General features: G+C 48.7%; 1 protein-coding gene across 5 annotated transcripts in view; it reads right to left on the bottom strand.

Moving 5' to 3' along the window:
• pax5 (paired box 5) overlaps nucleotides 1–20,433 on the bottom strand; it is a 48,609-nt gene that overhangs the window by 11,329 nt on the left and 16,847 nt on the right. For 3 of the 5 annotated variants that reach the window (XM_078080055.1, XM_078080056.1, XM_078080059.1), the window contains exons 3-7: nucleotides 19,437–19,634; nucleotides 18,766–18,830; nucleotides 16,499–16,624; nucleotides 11,113–11,291; nucleotides 1,635–1,767 (exon numbers count right to left, since the gene is read on the bottom strand). In XM_078080055.1, coding sequence (XP_077936181.1) covers nucleotides 1,635–1,767; nucleotides 11,113–11,291; nucleotides 16,499–16,624; nucleotides 18,766–18,830; nucleotides 19,437–19,634 — 701 coding nt within the window. The remainder of the gene's footprint in view (nucleotides 1–1,634; nucleotides 1,768–11,112; nucleotides 11,292–16,498; nucleotides 16,625–18,765; nucleotides 18,831–19,436; nucleotides 19,635–20,433) is intronic. The other 2 variants (XM_078080057.1, XM_078080058.1) reach the window with 1 other exon arrangement.

The raw sequence follows: 20,433 nt of genomic DNA on the forward strand, positions 1-20,433 counted from the left end.
GGCGTAGTAAAGTTTTTCTCGCCCGGTTGACGCGACAGCGAGGCATTAGTGCAGACGGGCTACTCATCCGCTCAGGGTCAGTGCACAGGGCACGGAGGAGAGGGAGGAAGAGGGGAGAGATGGACTCTCCACAGCCCAACTTAGAGGGGGCAGACAGGGCCAGATCCTCTGAGGTGTGTGTGTGTGTGTGTGTGTGTGTTTGTGCATATGTATGCCAGTTGGGTTGATGTATCTGTTCTCCACAGCTTTGCAGTAGAGGTCAACCAAACGAGTACAAGTCTCCCCCTCCGCGCTCACTAGCGCCTACAGAAGCGCGTGTCCTCTGCCTCCCTTTCCCTCTCGCCGACTCCCCAGCCAACGCTCCGCCGACGCACGGCCATCAGAGCAACATATGTCAAACCTGGTGGGGGGACTCAAGGAGGTGGCGTTTGTCCCTTTGCACCCGAGTGGACCAGGTGATGTTCCGAGCAAAGGGAAAGAACGTCCCTGCGGATTCTGGCCGCAGAAAGGGAGGCCGAACGTGTAAATGTCGTATCAGCGCGTCTGGGGAGTCGCGTCAAAACACACCGATGTCGGATCTTTTATTCTGAAGGAGAAAGCTGGCATGGAAGTGCACGCATACTATTAAGAAGCCGTGAGTGTGTGTGAATACGGCCGTGTGTGTTTGCATGCATAAGCAGAAATGGATTTTTTTTTCTTCTTTTCCTCCGGGTCTCCCTCTCGACTTATGCAGGTAATATTCCACAGAGGTTTCAAAGGGCACAAAAAGAGGAGCCCTTTCCCAGAGATCCCAAATTCCCAGCTCTATGATTCCCCTCATTATAGACGGGAACCGTGGAGCCTTTGGAAAGGGCTCCCTAGTCTACTCTTAATTAACCTCTGCCTCTTTCGGGCGCCGCTTAAATGGGACGGACGAGACGCTCGCTTTCCCTCCGTCGCTCCACCTTTCTTTTCCTCCCGTCCTCGGGGCTTCCGGCCTCTCGTGAGAACCAAAGCACTCATGTCTTTAAACAGGTTCAATCACTTAGTGTCCATGTTGCTGCTGAGGTGGACTTAAAAGGTGTTTGTCTGCAGTGTGTTTGGAATGTGAATTACTGCACGGACCTGAGCACCGTAGGCTGGAGGAGTCGCAGTGGATTTATGAGTAATTCTCTCATGCATATATTGATGAGGTTAGTTGCAATCCGACAGGCAGAACAACAAAATGCTGCACTTCCGTCCCAATAGATTCAATTAGCTCAAGACTCGCATCTTCGCATTATTTTGTGGCACAGCTTCCTAGATGCAGGCTTGATATTTAATATTGTCACCATTGTTGCCGTTGTTGTTGGTTCGTGAGATGAAGCTTACGTCTGTTTGAGTAACTGAGTGGAGTAACTGTGGGATTCTTCTTTGTGGGATGGAAATGTACTAAAATGATGTTGGAAACATTATCGCAATAAAACTGACCATCACTGACTATGCGCCACAAAGAAAGACTCACAATTTAAAGTGTGAAACAAGTACAGTATAAAGAAAAAGATTGATGTAAAATGTTGAAATGCTATAAATACATCTTTATTTTCTCTTTAAATCATTACGTTTTTTATCTGGTAGCAGAAAGTGAAGTGCAGACGTAGTCGGGCGACTCTTACCTGGAACGAGTGAATAGGACTGTGGGCCCGACACGCTGCCCCCTAACTCCGCCCCCGCACCGGGATTGGCCAGGCTGTTCTTCATCTCGTCCAGTCCGCCGGCTAGCGAGGCCATGGCCGAGTAGTCGGACGTCTGGGCCGAGGCAGCAAGTGGAGACAGAGATAAGGAATGGAGCAAGACAAAAAAAAAATCAGTTTTTCCGTTCCACGCGACCAAAACGTGCCGCTCACACGAGATCAGCTGCTCGTGAGAACCTGCTACATTTCCCAACGTGCAGCCACAAATCTTTACACAAACACGCACACCCACTGACGCACAAAGAAACATACAGAAACACACCTACTGTCGAGAGCCTATTGATCTGTTTGCAAAGACAGGGATTTACTACGGAGTCCAACGGTCTATAACCACAGGATCAGCGCGCTCTTTCCCTTCATCTCGCTCTCCCTCGCGCACACACACAGACACACTCTCACTGTGCCATCGCAGAGACCATGGCTAACACAAAGCCTCTTGTCTCCCTCAGAAACCAGCAACAATAAGAACTGTGATCATCTCAGCACACGTACGCGCAGTCCACACACACACACACACACACACTAAAGAAGGTACAAACACACAGAGAGAAGGAGAATGAAGCAACAGGGCGACATCTTGCTTGATGTCTAGCTAGTAGTTTTTTATTCTCTGTGAAAAATTTATTGAAAAGAGCTTGAAGTTAAAAGAGAATCAGAATAAGCATCAGCTTTATTATTCATACACACACACACACACACACACACATCACAGTGAGGGCGCGATGTTGATGAGTGACGCCGTCACACTTCCCAACCAATGACAGCGGCCCTGCGACTGCTCCTCGAGCTCGACTGGCGGTGACAGAAATGGATAAAAGGGGAGTTTGCTGTCTTTTTGCGCACGTTTTTTTGTAGCCACTAACTGTTTTTAAATACGCGCAGGTCAGAGAACAGGTGTTATCACTAACATGCTTTATATACGAACACGGGTTGAGGTGAAGACGGCGGTGCAGTATGACTGATTAAATGCTGTTTTAGCGTCTGCTGGAGTCTGGTGTCCAGGGCGTGAATGTCTAAAGTGACCTTCCCTGACTCCTGACTCCTACGTCCTGCGTGTACAGGGTCCAGGATGGAGAGTTCTCTCTGCACACCCGTTGTAGTATTACAGAAAGAACACTAATGTATTCTTTTTAAAACCATAACAGCACAAATGAATAAAGAGGATTTCATTTGTTTTTTAATTTGGCACTCAAGAATGATTTATTTCTAGGTTCCTAGACCAAAAGCTATTCTGATTCCACATGATCCATCCACTAAAAACAAAAAGCCTAGTTCTTTCTAAATAAATGACTAAATCAAACATCTAGTGTCTACAGTGCAATGAAGTTGGATGTTGTATCTATAACAACCTGGTTGGCCAAATGCAGACAGATAGATGGATAATTGAAACTGTCCCCTCACCTGTGTTTGACCCGAACACCGAGCCATGACCCATCCACTCTCCTCCACTCTCCTCCACTCTCATCCACTCTCCTCCATTCTCATCTATGCTCATCTATCCGTGTGTGTGTGTGTGTGTGTGGTGATTTAGAGTGAAGCTGTCAACACTAATGACCAATGATATATAGATTAACCACGGACTCTCAGAGCCGCAACGCTCATGATGGGAAAATGACCTGCCTGTGTGTGTGTGTGTATGTGTGTGTGTGTGTGTGTGTGCGCGTGGTTGTGTGTGTGTATGTGTGTGTTTGTTGCAACATGATCTCACACAGTCACGTGAAATGGAAGCAACCTCTTAAAAACATGTATGATGTTGGTACGTAACACGTTGACATGACAAGCTGCCACCAGGGAAACAACACGGGAAGGAACCCAAACTACTTTGTTACGTTAGGGCGGAGGATGCTGGTGGTTTGAGCTAAAAGAGCTGTGATGTTACAACCTGGGTTAAAGTGGCCAACCTCGTCCCTCCCTCAACCTCGTCCCTCCCTCAACCTCGTCCCTCCCTCAACCTCGTCCCTCCCTCAACCACGTCCTTCCCTCAACCACGTCCCTCCCTCAACCACGAGGCCAACCCTCAACCTCGTCCCTCCCTCAACCTCGTCCCTCCCTCAACCACGTCCTTCCCTCAACCACGTCCCTCCCTCAACCACGAGGCCAACGCTCAACCTCGTCCCTCCCTCAACCTCGTCCCTCCCTCAACCACGTTCCTCCCTCAACCTCAACCTCGTCCCTCCCTCAACCTCAACCTTGTTCCTCCCTCAACCTCGTCCCTCCCTCAACCACGTTCCTCCCTCAACCTCAACCTCGTCCTTCCCTCAACCTCGTCCCTCCCTCAACCTCGTCCCTCCCTCAACCACGTTCCTCCCTCAACCTCAACCCCGTCCCTCCCTCAACCTCGTCCCTCCCTCAACCACGTTCCTCCCTCAACCTCAACCTTGTTCCTCCCTCAACCTCAACCCCGTCCCTCCCTCAACCACGTTCCTCCCTCAACCTCAACCTCGTCCCTCCCTCAACCACGTTCCTCCCTCAACCTCAACCCCGTCCCTCCCTCAACCTCGTCCCTCCCTCAACCACGTTCCTCCCTCAACCTCAACCTTGTTCCTCCCTCAACCTCGTCCCTCCCTCAACCTCGTCCCTCCCTCAACCACGTTCCTCCCTCAACCTCAACCCCGTCCCTCCCTCAACCTCGTCCCTCCCTCAACCACGTTCCTCCCTCAACCTCAACCTTGTTCCTCCCTCAACCACGTTCCTCCCTCAACCTCAACCTCGACCCTCCCTCAACCTCAACCTTGTTCCTCCCTCAACCTTGTTCCTCCCTCAACCTCGTCCCTCCCTCAACCTCAACCTCGTTCCTCCCTCAACCTCGTCCCTCCCTCAACCACGTTCCTCCCTCAACCTCAACCTCGTCCCTCCCTCAACCTCATCCCTCCCTCAACCTCGTCCCTCCCTCAACCACGTTCCTCCCTCAACCTCGTCCCTCCCTCAACCACGTTCCTCCCTCAACCTCAACCTTGTTCCTCCCTCAACCTCGTCCCTCCCTCAACCACGTTCCTCCCTCAACCTCGTCCCTCCCTCAACCTCAACCTTGTTCCTCCCTCAACCACGTTCCTCCCTCAACCTCAACCTCGTTCCTCCCTCAACCTCGTCCCTCCCTCAACCACGTTCCTCCCTCAACCTCAACCTCGTCCCTCCCTCAACCTCATCCCTCCCTCAACCTCGTCCCTCCCTCAACCACGTTCCTCCCTCAACCTCGTCCCTCCCTCAACCACGTTCCTCCCTCAACCTCAACCTTGTTCCTCCCTCAACCTCGTCCCTCCCTCAACCACGTTCCTCCCTCAACCTCGTCCCTCCCTCAACCTCAACCTTGTTCCTCCCTCAACCACGTTCCTCCCTCAACCTCAACCTTGTTCCTCCCTCAACCTCGTCCCTCCCTCAACCTCAACCTCGTTCCTCCCTCAACCACGTTCCTCCCTTAACCACGTCCCTCAAAATGCGCAGTAGTCGGCTGCTTGCGGTTAGGAATTGAGGAATTGCAGGTGTGTGAATGTGAATAGTTGGTTGTCCCTACATGTCAACGACTGCAGGGTGTCCCCGGTGTCTCACCCAATGTTAGCTGGGATAGACTGACTTGATTTATTGACTCGGTGAACAAGTTTATGGTCTCAATTGCCAGTTTGGAGTATTTTTCAATACGATGTTTTTTGTGCATCATTGCCTCACTTGCAGTGAAATAGAGCAGGGTATGCTTTGGGGCGGGGCTACCTTGTGATTGTCAGGTCTTGATCACTGTTTGTCCCATGCGGGAGTTGTCTTGGTTTTTGATTCATAACTTTCACTCTTTCACAGTGTGTTTTCCTTTTATAAACGGTAATGGACACATTTTGTTAGCCTAAAAACGTCATATTCAATCATCAGTTGTAATTCTCAAAAAAACAAGATGGCTACAACCAAACTGTCAAACTTGTGGCTTCAAAACACCTGACGTCACGGTGTCTATGATCAGCCTAACAGCCTTTAACACGCAACAGAATTGGGGCACCCATCGCTACCGGTGAACTTGTAAATCTTTGTAAACTGTAAACTCATTTGAATATTTTTGTTTAAAACGACTATTAAAGATACATATCGGTGCCGACGTAGTTCGTCTTTACCCAAAGTAAATCACTAAAACCGGGGTTTCCACATTGGCTACGACTCCATTTGTGCAGAATCCGGCATGAAAAAACGTCCCACTTTCCCTCACGAACCAGATCCACTCCGCTTTTTTCATTGTGTGTGTGTATGTGTGTGTGTGTGTATGTGTGTGTGTGTTTTTGTGTGTGTGCCTTCAAGCGTGCACTAATGACATCAATCAGACTTTCCTTTAGGTGACGAGGTTGGAGTTTTGCACTGACCCTTTTAATACCTCTGCATCTGTGTGCGTGTGTGTGTGCGTGCGTGTGTGTGTGCGTGCGTAGAGGCGTAAGTGTAGGCGTGTGTTTGTGCTCACTGACCTCTTAAACACCCCTGTGCTCGTCAACACACAACACAACCACTGGACTGTGACCTGCCAAATAAGAGCTTACCTAGTACACTACCCAACACACACACACACACACACACACACACACACACACACACACACACACACACACACACACACGTCTCTCTCTCTTTACAGTTCAGACACACTTTTAAGCCGTCTCTTCTCTCTTAGCGCCCCTCTTTGCCCCACTCCATCACACCTGTAGTTGTTTTATTTTTTTCCGCCATCACTGCAGCCGCCCCCCCTCCGCCCCGTGTCTTATCATAATGGTGTCTAATGTGTGCGTGTATCCATGTAGATGGGGGCCGGGCAGCGGCAGCGGCTCAGGAGAACGGGGTCTGCCGTGGTAATTGGCCGTGATGAAGTTTGGCTAGTGGGGTGACAGGCCCGCTAAGCAAGATGGATCATTCTCATTCGGCCCCGTAAATGTTGTCAATTCTACCGCTCATACAGCGCCATCAGCCCTCATCAGAGGGGAGGGACGCAGCTGCGGAGGGGCGGGTGGGGGTGTTGTACGTACAGGGCTGGGTGGAGGGTTGCACGGGAAGGCGGCGGGTGGAACTGGACGGGGGGGCAGGAAGTCGTGGCCAGAGAGACGGGTGAGACGACGCGTCGGTGGGGAAGAGAATACAAAGAGAAATGGATGCAAGCTGTGTGCATTTAGTTAACTATGGCGGAGTATGTTCGTCCACAAGCTTTCGTTCCGTGACAGAGACACATTTTCAAGATGGCGCCAACATTCAACTTTTTTTTTTAACAAAATGGTGAAACCAAAATATTGTTTACATTTCTTTTTGCAACCTTTCAAAAGTTTGCAGAAAGTTTTTGTTGCCAGTTGAATAAAAAAAAACTTTTACTAAGATAAGACTACCTGAACCTAGTGAACTAAAACTTTACTGCGGGAAGAGGTTCACTAAATAGGATTAAAGAAAACAACATAATATAAAGCTGAAAAGAAGAAATGTTGGTTTTGTGGGAGTCTAAAGAATACAGACACGTTCAGACCAACATAAGCTAAATAAAACGCTTCTTCCGTTTTATTGTTAATTCTGGACATAGTGTGCAAAAAGCTCCCGTAAAAATACAGTCATCCAGTGTAAGTGTTTGACCTGGATTTTCCACATTGTATCGCGACGTCATTCTGCAACGTTGCAAAAAGCGCACAAATGCTGCGGTACTACTTTGTAACCCCAGTGCGGGTATTTGTGCTCTTTATCTCCTGAACATTGGAGAAAACCCAGAGTTGTAAACTCTGTCCCAGTAGTGTTACAAACTGCCGTGGAGACTATTGCCGTTTGATAAGCCGTCGCACACATTGTGTTTTATTAATTAAGTGCAGATTTCTGTCAGCTTCTGTTGTTTGGTATCAGTTGTGCACAGGGGCCGGGGGGGGGAGAATCTCTGCGTCCTATTATAAGGAGAAGATTTGTATTTAAGGTTCTGTAAGACAAATTGAACCTTTGGACTGTGCTGAACGTGTTCTAGTCGATGTTTTGCTCAAAGGTTTGCGATAATCTGCCATTCGCCACCGTTGTTTCCTGTCTCTCGTACCCGCCACTCACACACAGGAGGTCGGTATACTGGCTTGGATGTGGGAAGGCAATGGTTAGGTCCAAATTTCACATCAATAACAGATGAGCCTTAATCGGCCCTCTGACACACACACACACACACACACACACACTGGCCCTGTTGGCTTGCATCATTTGCATAATAGTATTTCCCCTTTTTCTCCATTCCCCAAATAGCTCCCCATTTCTCCCTTTCTCTCTCCCTCACTCTCTCCCCCTCCACATTGTCTTGTGTACTCCTGATGGAAAAGGGCTCGGCTATAAACAAACAATCCCCTCGGAGGCGCACAAACTGAGACAGGGATTGCGGGGAAGGAATTCATCTGTGCTCAAACTGAGCATGGCAGCAGAGGGGAGGGGATCCGTTCCAACTGTGTCAGTTCATACATTTTAAATCCCAAATCAGACCGACATTTTTAGTTCATGCAGAATTTATTGATTTAAATTTTGCAGTCAGGAAACACTTATTTTGTTTGCCGGTGATATTGAATATTTTTCTTACCAAAAGATCTCATAATAAACCTGAAACCAACAATTAATTGAAATGCAAAAAGCGAATGCAAAGGACTCGCCTGCCAACTATTTATAGCTCTGATGTGAATTAACACATTTTTAAAAATAAACCAACCAGCCGGACCGACTGAGCCAAAGCAGCATGTGTTGCGTAGCCAACTCTTTTATGGAGCTTCCATTTATTTTTATGTATGGTGATTATTTATTGTACTGTGAAAGGTAAGAAAGGTTGGACGTGGCCAGCGGTGCTTGGTCGAGGTTAAAGAGAGTAATAAAGTGGCTTAGTTTGCAACGCAGAGCTTCAGTGTCGTTGTACATTTTGAATTTGTGCCGTTGTCTGTGGCGCAAAATCTCAAAAAAAACAATAACGTTGGGATTTCCCTGCTTATTATTTGCATTCTTTGACGCAACATCAGCCGAAGTGGAATTTAGAATGATGACATCTGGTGGTAATAATGGAGTACAAAATTGGATTTCATCCTCTACTGAAAATAATCCCAAATATATTCCTCCTGTTTGAATGATGTTTGCCCTCCTGCTTCAGGTGTTGACTGTTTTAGGAGAGACGGAGCGTAGGCCACTTAGAAACCATCTCCATCCTTCCCTGCTTTGTTTTAAGCTTTTTGGGCGGAGACTCTGACGAGCACTTTGTCTTCCTCTATCCCAGTGCAGGCAGACTTGGGTGGAGCTGGGGTGGGCATTTGGACCCGGGGGGCTCCATCAGCGATTGCTGATTTATCACCTAGATAATAGGAAGTGATTGAGGGGAAATTCAAATGAACTCTCTCTGACAGGCACCCATGCAGACCCAGGGAGAGCGCCAGCACACACACACAAATTAGCAGTGGGGCTTAATAGACTCGGAGGGAGGAACCAGGGAGGGAGATAAAAGGATGACTCGTTAGGGAGGAAGGATAAAGAAAGGGTCTGAGACAAACGCCACATAGCATTTGTTTGTGAGGGATGTGAACGGTTCAAGTGGGATGACGAGTAGGAGAGAAGATATAACGAAGAGATTGAAATGGCCGCTGAAATTTCAGTGTATTAGCATTCCACTGTTGGCACTTGAAATGGAGGCACTTTTCTTTCTCTCTGGCTTACTGTCACTTTGTCCATTTGTCATTCTTTCTGTAACCCACACTCTCACACACACACACACACACACTCACTAAGGGCGCCCTCACATGCTGCACCACCCTCGACAGCGGGGCCCGAGCGTAGATCAGGCATCTTTTAGGAATGTCAGTCACAACACTGCATGACCTTCGTGGACCATAACCCTGCCAGCGGTGCCTCACGCACACCACACGCACACCTCACGCACACCACACACACACACCACAGCGGCTGAGCTGCAGCTGTCATGGTGTCGGTGTTTAGGGTACGACTGTCAATCATTCCCTCTGGGAAAAAGCGGGCTGGGAGGGAAGGGGGCAACTAGACAGGATGAGAGGAGGAAGCAGAGGTAGAGAGACATACAGCAATGGCAATTTGTGTGTGTGTGTGTGTGTGTGTGTGTGTGTGCCTCTTTGTAATCATAAAGCAGTGGCCTTAAACCAGTTTGACCCCCTGGGAGCGACCTGCGGTGTAAAGCCCCTGTGCCCGACCCCAGTGGCTTGACCGGGGCCCACAGGGGACACTGACCTATGAATCCTGGGTATTATAGTCTTGAGTCTCAGTCTATAGAGCTACTAGAGCCGATCCCTGTCGACCTCTCGCCCTGTGCCACTCCACGCCCCGTGTCAGCCGCAGGGAAGTCAATGGATAAAAAGGCGAGCTCTGCCCCAGAGGTCTAAGGCTGCAGCCCAAATGTTGCTCCGTACACCACCACTCGTCTTGCGTGTGTTTGTCCTCTCGCCCTTGACATTGACTGAATAAATAGACCTGATGCAGGGATACTTTTTAAAGAATATTCCCTTAATGTGACCTCCGACCTGCAGATTAGAAGTAAGCGTGACAAAGGAAGAGAGAATACAAACGCTAGCTGGTGGTCATTGTGTTGTTGCGCGTGCTACTTACACCTTTCTATTCCGCTCAGGTTTACATGCACTGAACCGCTCAGAGAGGACGGGAGGTCAATTTAGATGCAGCATTAAGATGAAAATCCTTTCCTCCATCTCGTCCAGACAACTCGCACACCCACACACACACACACGCACACCAAGCAGCAGGAAGTGAGGTCACAGCGAGGGCCTGGTGTCAATATGCTCATTAACCCGTGCAGTGTATCTGGATTATAGGAACATCAATATGTGACTGGGCCTCCGCTGCAGCCATCACAACGCTGATCAGGCCGCAGGGAGCTCGGGCCGTCTGTCAGACTGACGGCCAAACGCGGCTCCACGCTGACTCCTCCAAAGCGCCCCGAGAGCAAAAGCAACAGAAGAGAACCGGAAGGGAAATCTATTAAAATGAAGGCGATGACTCTGCATTGTGTCGGAGATATAACAAGGAGTATTTCATTATGCAATCTGAAGGATTTCTTCAGGTTTGCCATGGCAAGGCAGAGCAGGCAGGACAGGCTGTAAGCTCAAAGCAGAGACGAGAATCAGCAACAACGCAGCGCGTCAAGATCTGTTGTGTATCTTTCTACTGTATGCAAATTGTCTTAATGAAGCTTGCTCAATAAAAAGATGATATTAACAACATATTTGTAGCAAATGTCAAGGTACAATGTTTGACGGGGAGGAAAAATGGGATGCGTTCACTAGAAGTCACCCTCGGTGGTGATGCGGCACTCCTCATAAGGAAAAAGTAACGCATCACCCAAAAGATGGACCTGTGTTTGTTTCTAACGTGAGTCAAACTCCGCCTGCGCCCAGAGCCTGCGCGATGCCACGCCCCTTACCTTGCCAGGGTCCGGGCTCACATAGAGGTCAGAGCCGGACTGGATCGGACAGGGTCTGTCAAACAGGCGGTCCAATACCTCGATCTGCTGCGGCGAGAACAGCTCCCCTCTCATCTGCTTCCTGAGGAAGTCCCGCCCACCGTGGACGTGCCCGTTGGCCAGCGGTGACTCCTGCAAACCTGCAACCGAGTGAGGGAGAGGAGAGGGGTTAGGATGGTTGAGTGGGGGAGATGGAGGAGAGGTCTGAAGGGGGGTTTGGGGAGTGTGGTGTGCAGAAGGAAGGAGGGCAAAAAAAACCCGGCACAGACGATGCAAAACGATGAATCAGCGAGGGAGATGTGGAGGCTGAAGTTTGAGCAAATCATAGCCTCAAATGAAAGCCACTGAGCTGATTTGGGACTTGGTAGATTGTGAAAACTCAGAGAAAATGCGATACAAATGCAATCCATTACCAAGCATACGCTGTCTCTCATTCTTGATCTCTCAAAGAAAAGTACTCATATATACACACCTCTCCGCCGTTTGTGTCGTATCACACACACACACACACACACAGGTATATATTGCTGCGGTATCAGTATTAGACTGTGTGCTCTCGTATCCTCCAGTTATTGCGAGTCTGAGGGACTGAACAAGACAATTATAAGAACTCCGAAGAGTCGCGGCCCACAAATGATTAGAAAAGAGAGAACTAGAGAAAAAAAGATAGAGAGAAAAAGGGGATGAGGGTGAAAATCCCCCGTTATAGAGCCAATTCATCACTCCAAACCGCTCCTGAGAGCCTATTTTAGTCCTCGGGGTCACTGTGTGTTTGGCGCGTGTGTGTGTGTGTGTAGGAGACAGTGTGTGTCCGGTGGCAGAGGGGGTGATGTGACAGACGGGTGGAAAGAGGCTTCAAATGTATCTTTTTTTTCCCCATTTGGACAGAGAACACAGATCCATTTGTACCAGACTGTGATCCTAAACAAAGAAAGGAAGAAAAAAAAAATGAAGGTGTTCACCATTGTTATTATCAAAGCTTCTCCAGTAAACAAAAGTACTGCATTAGATTCTTTTTGTGCCCACGTTTAGAAAGAAGTTACTATTTGTGTGCATTCGCTCAGACAATCACAGAAATTCTTCAATTGAATACGATTGCAATTTAAAGCGTGTGATTGGTCCAATTGTGAAGCAGCTAACTCATACAGCTAGTACTACAGCGGGATGGCGAACAGCCAGTTAACTGTAGGATTACTGCTATTGGGACTCGTATCATCATTATTTTCATGCATTATTTGTTTTCTTACAGAAAAGAAGGACTGCGTTCCTTTCGTGGCTTTTGCTAAATGGTACCGTGTTTAAATCCTTTCCCGGCGATGCGGTTGAGTGGTCAGAAGGTTGGACAAGATGTAAACAACAACCTTTAGATCAGATTGTCGAAATCAGTCATTTGGAGGGAAAATAGAAATAATCCCTCGATTGCACAAGAGACGTAAGTGTGCGCTTCACTGTGACAAGTGCATTGGGTCACGTTTGAAAACGAACACAGGCAGATTCACTGCTAATGAATCACTTCCCTTCGTTTTTTTTGCAATTGGACAACCAACTTGTGTTTTTATACATGATCGCTTATGTCTTTACCCATCGTACCAACATCTTAGTCAAGTGCAATGTTAAGATCTCCAAGCGAAATGATGACAAAAACTCTTTACATGGTAGATTTGCATATTTAACCACATGCTGATCAACTCCTCAGATGTGTAACCCTACTTATTAATACTGTAGTTGCAAACTACGCAGCATCGTCTTGAGGTTGATGTCATTGGCACGGAGGGTGTTTTTTTTAGTTTGTTTCAAAGATGTATAGCAAACCTCAAATGGTCACATCAGCCGCTAACAAAAAAAAAGCTCACACTCGCACAGCGCCCCATAACTCACAAAACCTCGCCGCACCTTTTCAGAACACAAAACCTCTTTCACCCACTTTCTCACCAACACAGCCCTTGATCGTAATCTCTCTCTCTCAACCACATAGTCTCTCTCGCGCACACATGCAGGCGGGTTCTGGCAGCTGTGTGAGTGTCTGGGTCGCTCGGTGACAGACCAATCAGGAGGGAGATAAAGCCAGTATGATGCTTTAGCCGGGTAACCCACGGCGACCCATTTAATCCCACCAGCCAGTCCCCGTGATGGAATTCAATTGATCAATCATGTAGCTCTGATGGCACCATTTCAGCTGCCTTATTGCTTTCTGCTGTCCCGTCGTCGCACACAAATACAAGCGCGCACACCCGAATACACACTGTGAGACTGACCCGAGTCAGTCTCCATGGAGCGCCCGCAAAGGACACACAGAAGACGAAGGACCATTGTAATCTAGCAGTAAGAACAAAGCTTTTACTCGTTCCACTCGTGATAATCAATATTGTCCGTTCGTCTGTATGTGTGTGTGTGCGTGAGTGTGTGTGTGTGTGGGTAGGTGGGTTGGTGTGTGAGTGTGTGTGAGAGTGGGTGGGTTGGTGGGTGGGTAGCTTGATATCCGGCCGGTCTCATTGTGTCCATGGATGGGTAAAGAAACTCATTGCCGTGACGGGTTAAACCCTATTCACTGTCGGATACATGCACACACACACACAGACACACACCCGCAGACACACACTCACACACTCACCCGCAGACACACACTCACACACTCACAGCTGCCTCTATCTCTGTGAGTCAGTCTCAGAAGGGAAGCGCTTCTCTTCCCTCTTTTTCAGAGCAGAACAAAACAAACAATGAGCCCTTATTGTTCCCTGTTCTCTGCCTTTTTCCTCTCTCTTCCGCCTTCACTGTCTTCCTCTTTTGCTCTCCCTCTCTCTCCCTCTCTCTCCCTCTCTCTCCCTCTCTCTCCCTCTCTCCCTCTCTCTCCCTCTCTCCCTCTCTCTCCCTCTCTCTCCCTCTCTCCCTCTCTCTCCCTCTCTCTCCCTCTCTCTCTCTCTCTGCCTGCTGTAGACATTTTTTCAGACAACCCTGGAACAGCTGAATTATTAAATCCTAAATACCTCAGAGAGTTAGATGGGTTGTCACTCGTTTGTGTGTTTCAGTGCATGTTCTGTGTGTGTGTGTGTGTGTGTGTGTGTGTGTGTGTGTGTCTGTCTGCAGGGGGTAGGACACCACCAGTGGGCATCTTTTTGCACTTGACATAGATTATCATACTGATATGACAAGGGTTGTAAGTCTGACCTCACAGCTCCAGCCTGTGCATGCCTGTGTGTGTGTGTGTGTGTGTGTGTGTGTGTGTGTGTGTGTGCGTGTGTGCACCCCATCTAAACTCCCAAGAGCAACGTTTCTAGTTGTTTTATGGGGACGGGGCACTCAGAGGAACTCAGGGTGAAGGGCGGAGCTCCCTCCTCTCCTCCGTCCTCCATCCTTTTCTTCGCCCCTATGCGTCTTTTATCCGGTAAGCTGCTGCATGTCACAGAGGACGCACAACGGGGTGAGAGGTCAGTTTAGCATTCTGGGTAAAAATATTTCATCCTTGCGCAAAAGAGTTTTTTTTTAAAGAAACACTTAAGAAAAGAATCATGCCGTGTCTTAACAGGCCAACCTATCCTGATCTCTGTATCCGTGATGCACACACACACACACACACACACACACACACACACACACACACACACACAGCCTAAAAGAATAGGTTGCCGTACAATAGTCCCCTTTTGGCCCCACAAGTCAAGTTCTTCCATTCACTCCCATTCATCTACATTTTGCCCCCAATCACCCCCCACTTCCCCTCGCTTTGGCTGGGGGCACAGGTCACCGCGGGGCTTTACCCCCACACACTCTGTCCTGCCGACACACACACACACACACACACACACACACCGATCCCGCCTTCCTGTGTTCCCATCACTCACACAGCTGCCATATCTATGCTTGTACTACATCAGAAACACAACTTTCCAGCACTCATGTTCATGTATATATCATATATATATAGATATATATATATATATATATCTATATATATATATACATATAGATATATATGACTTATTGCTGCATATTTAAAATATTCTGAGGCTTAGAAGTACCGTCATTGTGAGAGCTGTGATGGTTGGCCTCCTGCGTGACTTGTGTCTCTTTGCTTCTATGGACAAATGCTCCTAGTGTGTGTGTGTGTGAAGCTTGCGTCGCTGCATATTTGTGCATGTGTTTGTCTGTCCATGTCAGCGCATGCTGTTCCCCCCCGTCGCCTCGTGCTGCGCGCGTGTGTCATTATCCAGCGGGGGCTGCTCTAATGGAAGCTGTGATTAGCAATGCTGTTAATTAGACCACAGAGCCGGCCGCGCAGACCTCCGCCACGGAACGCGCTGAAGATAGAGAAAGACACGCGGGGGCTAAAGCGTGACGCGCAGCGACACAGCGCTCTGTGGAGGCCTCGGCGAAAACACAAAGCCACGCAGTATTTGTCAATAGAAGTTGTGGAAAGAGAGGCCGCGCATGCAGCATGCGGTGCAGCACGTCACGCACATGGGGGAACAAAGTGGAACAAGAATGCTGCTAATTAGATAACAGAGCTCGGGCTGCAGATTCAACCACACCGCACAGATAATAGAGTGGGATACATTTGTTTAATTATGGTACGTGACTTGTGGGTTTTTTTGTCATTGAAATACGGCTTCATAATAAAAGTAGAGATATTTTGAATTCTTGTAGCGAGAAACATGCAACTAATAGCACTGAGAAACGATCCAACGTGTGTACAACTATTAGCTACCAAGTGTGTGTTTGTTGGATCTGCGTGTGTGTGTAGGCTAAAAGTCTTTGTGCTCAGCTGATGGCTGTGTGGGTCGTATCCGAGCATGACAAACGCTCAAGGAGCACCTGAGATTCATCAGCAGTGGGAAAGGACCCCATACTGTATATTGGTGTGTGTGTGTGTGTGTGTGTGTGTGTGTGTGTGTGTGTGTGTGTGAAAGAGAGAGAGAAATAGCCCCAAGTGGCGTTCTGTCACCCCCCCCCCTCGCTACGACATCTGGTCCCGTCTCATTTACCGCAGGAGACTGTCTGTTTGATGGCTTTTTAATGCCACTGACACTGACACATACACACCAACGGGCACGCACACGTGTCTGCGCATGCACAGATATACCTCGAGAGCCTCCACCCCCCCCCCACTCCGCCCCCCCCCCCCCCCGTGCACCCTCCTCCATCAACATGCATCCAGCATTGATCTGGTGTGGCAGCGTGTATGATCGATGACTTCTCAGGTAGCGCCTTTAGTGAAGAAGTGTGGGTTTCTAAATGAAGATGCTTGGTGCAGAACCTCCACACTGCAGCTGGCACACAAACTCACACACATCTGTCATTGATGGGAGGGGGCGGAGGGGGGGTCCTCCGGCTGCGTATTGTTTTGGCTCACCTTCGTCCCTCTTCCTCTTGCCCACGTCGGCGGCGGAGCTGATACCCAGAATGCCACTGATGGAGTACGAGGAGCCGGCCGAGTCGCTGGTCACTGCCGACACTTGCGTGGCCGCCACGGACGTCGCTGCGGACAGACCACATGACCACACTACAGTTACCTTTTGGGGACATTTCTGTGGAAAACCATCGCATGTTGTTTCATGTGTTGTTATCGCAATTTATATCAAGCTCTAAGCTCTTTCCCTCAGAAAATAAAAATAATCAAAATACATTAGGCACAGCTGCTCAATACTAAGGCTCACATCATATATATATATATATATATATATATATATATATATATATATATATATAGATAGATAGATAGATATTCCAATATATCTGGTCTCCATATTTGTGTTAGCATTCCAGAGTAAATGGGGACGCAATGAAGGAAAAAATATCCATAAATTCTTCAAAGACATTTTAATAATCCCAATGAATGCTGATATCTGACTGAAGAGCTCCACGCTAAACAGACTGACAGGGTATTGCAGCAGCGATGAACTGCATCAGCTTTGGAGATTTGTAGAGGAGGGACACTGTAACAACACGTGGTTGGTGCCACAGCTTATTTATGGCTCACATATAATAACGGTCACTGTCAGCCCAACAGCACTACGCTACTCTTCATATGTGCTGTTGCTACGAGGCTCTGAAGCATGTACCATTCTACTGTCACAGGCCGCGACCCCGTTCATAAAGACACTTTGACGGACACAAAAAAGCTGTGTGATGTCCGATATTTCTCTCCCCAAACTCCACAAAGATGCACTTCAATCCTCCAAAACCTTTACTGAGCCATACGGACCAAATGGGGGGGGGCGAAAAAACAAAAGCCACAAAGGACAGGAGTCTCTGTTCTGCCTCTCGTTGTCTCTCCCTCTAATCTTTTCCCTGGGGGAGACAAGTTCCTCGCCGGGCGACAAAGCGACATACTTTTCACCGCTTCATTGACACACACACACACACACGCACGCACACTCTGAGGAGTGACACAAACCAGAACATAGTCACTCATTCCTCGATCTCTTATCTGCGCCCCTGTAAGCGGACATGGGGTTGAGTGACAGTATGGTGTCCCAGGAGGGGGACAGAAAGGTGTGCAGACAGACATCCTAATCCTCTCTCCCAGCAGACCCCCCCCCCCCCAAACACAGAAAGACACGAGCGAAAGGGGAATGCAGAAAAAAACGGAAGGATAAACCAGAGGATCACGGTCGTCCCTCCGTCACTCGCTCGCTAACGGCAGGCCGACGATAATGAATGCATATCCCTCCTTTTCCCGTCACTTGATTTAGCACTTCAATTATCTGATTCTCCTTTCTCTTTCTTTTCACTGTTTCTTTTTTATCAGACGTAACGCTTTTATTCCGCAAATCCAAATGTTCAATTTTCCGCCTGGGAGTGGGACCCATTTATCTGTGTAATCTGTAAGCGTGCTCGCGTGTGTGTGTGTGTGTGTGTGTGTGTGTGTGCGCTAAATGTGTGAAAGGTAGGAGTCAGGGAGCAGTGTGTGTGAAATTAATTTAGATTAATAGACAAGCGATTATGAAGATATGAGCGACACCAAAACACAATCCACTGCGGGGCGAAGTCAGGGGGAAGGAGGGAGGGAAGGAAGGATTCTCGTATTTATCTGAACTCGGAGATATTCATCGAGAAAATGGAAATAACGTTTCTGTCACGGCTGTAAGCGATATAGTGCTTCAAGCTGTAACAGGGTTAGAAAGAAGTGAACAGTCAGACAATGGCCTGTCGAGCGGGAATATTCGTTTATACAATTTATATGTTTTGTTGGCTTAAGTCCTCAAACGTTCTTGCAATCCACCTTGAACTGGCAAAACAAAACCAGGACAAAGAAACACAGCAAACGAACGACATTTCCGTTTGTGATCGTTTGGTTCTTGTGGAAAAAGGCAGAAAACAGGTGCATAAGGTTGGGGGTGGGGGGGGGGGGTTGGCGGCCTGCGTTAAGGCCTCTGTCATTTGGCTTCATTGTGGGACGAGGCGGTCCTCAGCAGCTCCAAAGTCTCCTTTCCTTCCCTCCTCGTCTTGATTGAAACATTTGAGCAAAGACCTGCTTGGCCCGCGACGGTTCAGAAATACGTTTCGTGGGTTCCGCACACTGCACCCGGGGGCCCCTGAGAGATTCGCACCACGGCGGCTCCGCGGTCACAACGTGCGCCGGCGGTTGGAAGCGGCATTTCGTAGCGGCAGACCTACCTAAGTTGTGAGCCGACACCGAGCCGGTTTGGCCGGGCGGCTGCTGCACCTTTGTCCGAATGATCCTGCAGGAGGAGAGAGAGGAGATATTATAGTGTGTGTGTGTGTTGTGAGGATTCTGAGTGATACAGAGAACATGACCATCGTGGGAGCTAAACAGTGTGTGTGTGTGTGTGTGTGTGTGTGTGTGTGTCTGTGGAGTGGCTGAGGCTGACATGGCAGAGGGGCCTCACACTTCCTGCTTGGCTGCTCATGCAAGCCTTTTTCCTTCCTCTTTCCTCTCCTTTCTTTTTCTTTTCCTCCCCCTCTTTTCCTCCCCTCTCATGTCCTCTCCCCTTTTCTCCTTTCCTTGTGCGTGTCTCTCTGTCCGTCCCCTCGCACACCTTCCTTCCCCTTTGTTTGCCTCCTTTGCTCAATCCTTCCCTCTCTCCCCCTCTCCTCCCCCTCTCTCTCTCTCTCTGCCTCGATGCTCAAGGGAAAGGCTTGTCATTGTACCATCGTGTTGAACCACTGAGCTGCAGCCACTTCATACATATGGAGACTGGGCCTCTTTGTCATTCTCTTTTCCACACACACACACACACACACATCGAAGCAGCGTAATATACAGCTGCGTGCTCTACCTGCTCTCAGTACCTGTTGTCCCGAGTTGATACTTGGAGACAGCGTACCTGTTGATGGAGCTGACGCTGGGGACGCTGTCGTTGTCGCACACTCTCTCGGCCAGGAGGCGGTCCCGGATCTCCCAGGCAAACATGGTGGGGTTTTGGCGTTTGTAATCGGCGATCTTGTCGACCACTTTGGGAGTAGCAACCTTTGGTTTGGATCCCCCGATCACGCCGGGGCGGATGCTGCCCGTCTCGTAGTACCTGGGAAACGAGAGCGCAGAGAGAGGCCGGCGTTGGTCACAGAGGTTGTTCCCTTTACGGGGTAGAAGAATGTGTCACCTCAAAAGATCATCTTTAAACTGCTTTGTGTCCGTGATCACATGTTCACAGTCTTTAGCAAGAGTCCCTCAAACGGGGGCACTAAATCCGGCTCAAGTTTGGAACACTTTGTGTGGATTTGGACATTGCCTTCTTATCTATTTGTTTTTGCTTTGGTGTTCCTTGCAAAAGATGTTTTTAACCCTCAGAGTTTGAAAAGGAAACTTTCTCCTCATGTCTTTAATTACGTTGTTTTTATTCACTGCCACAGATTCAGAGAAAACAATTATTGCCTTGAGGTCAAAATGTTTACGTCGTTTTAGTAAAACTACACATCAGACAATTCCGCATGCGGCTTCTTCTAACAACCATCACAACCAACAGCTAGATCACCGTTAAACTAAGCGTGACGTCAATATTCAGGATGTCTGACTCGTGCTGCTGATTTTTCTTTGCCGCTTTCACATTGTGTCAGACGCACACACACACACACACACACACACACAGATTCAGACGTTTCGTGTCCACCATGGCTATTTCATGAATGTATTTGCATGCAGAAGGGGCATGGGTGCAGGGGGTAGGTGGGGGTGAAGGGGGGGGACAGCAAATGTGCTGCAGAGCTTGGAGAGAAAAGGGGGATGCTGTGTGTGCATGCAAGCTGTCAGTCAGTCTTAAAGCTGCTCTCTCTCTGCAGCGCTGTAGGTAGAGTTCTCCTCCCTGAAGATGTGCGCTCCTGTAA

Source organism: Gasterosteus aculeatus, chromosome 9, assembly GCF_964276395.1.
Source record: "Gasterosteus aculeatus chromosome 9, fGasAcu3.hap1.1, whole genome shotgun sequence".
NCBI lineage: Eukaryota > Metazoa > Chordata > Actinopteri > Perciformes > Gasterosteidae > Gasterosteus > Gasterosteus aculeatus.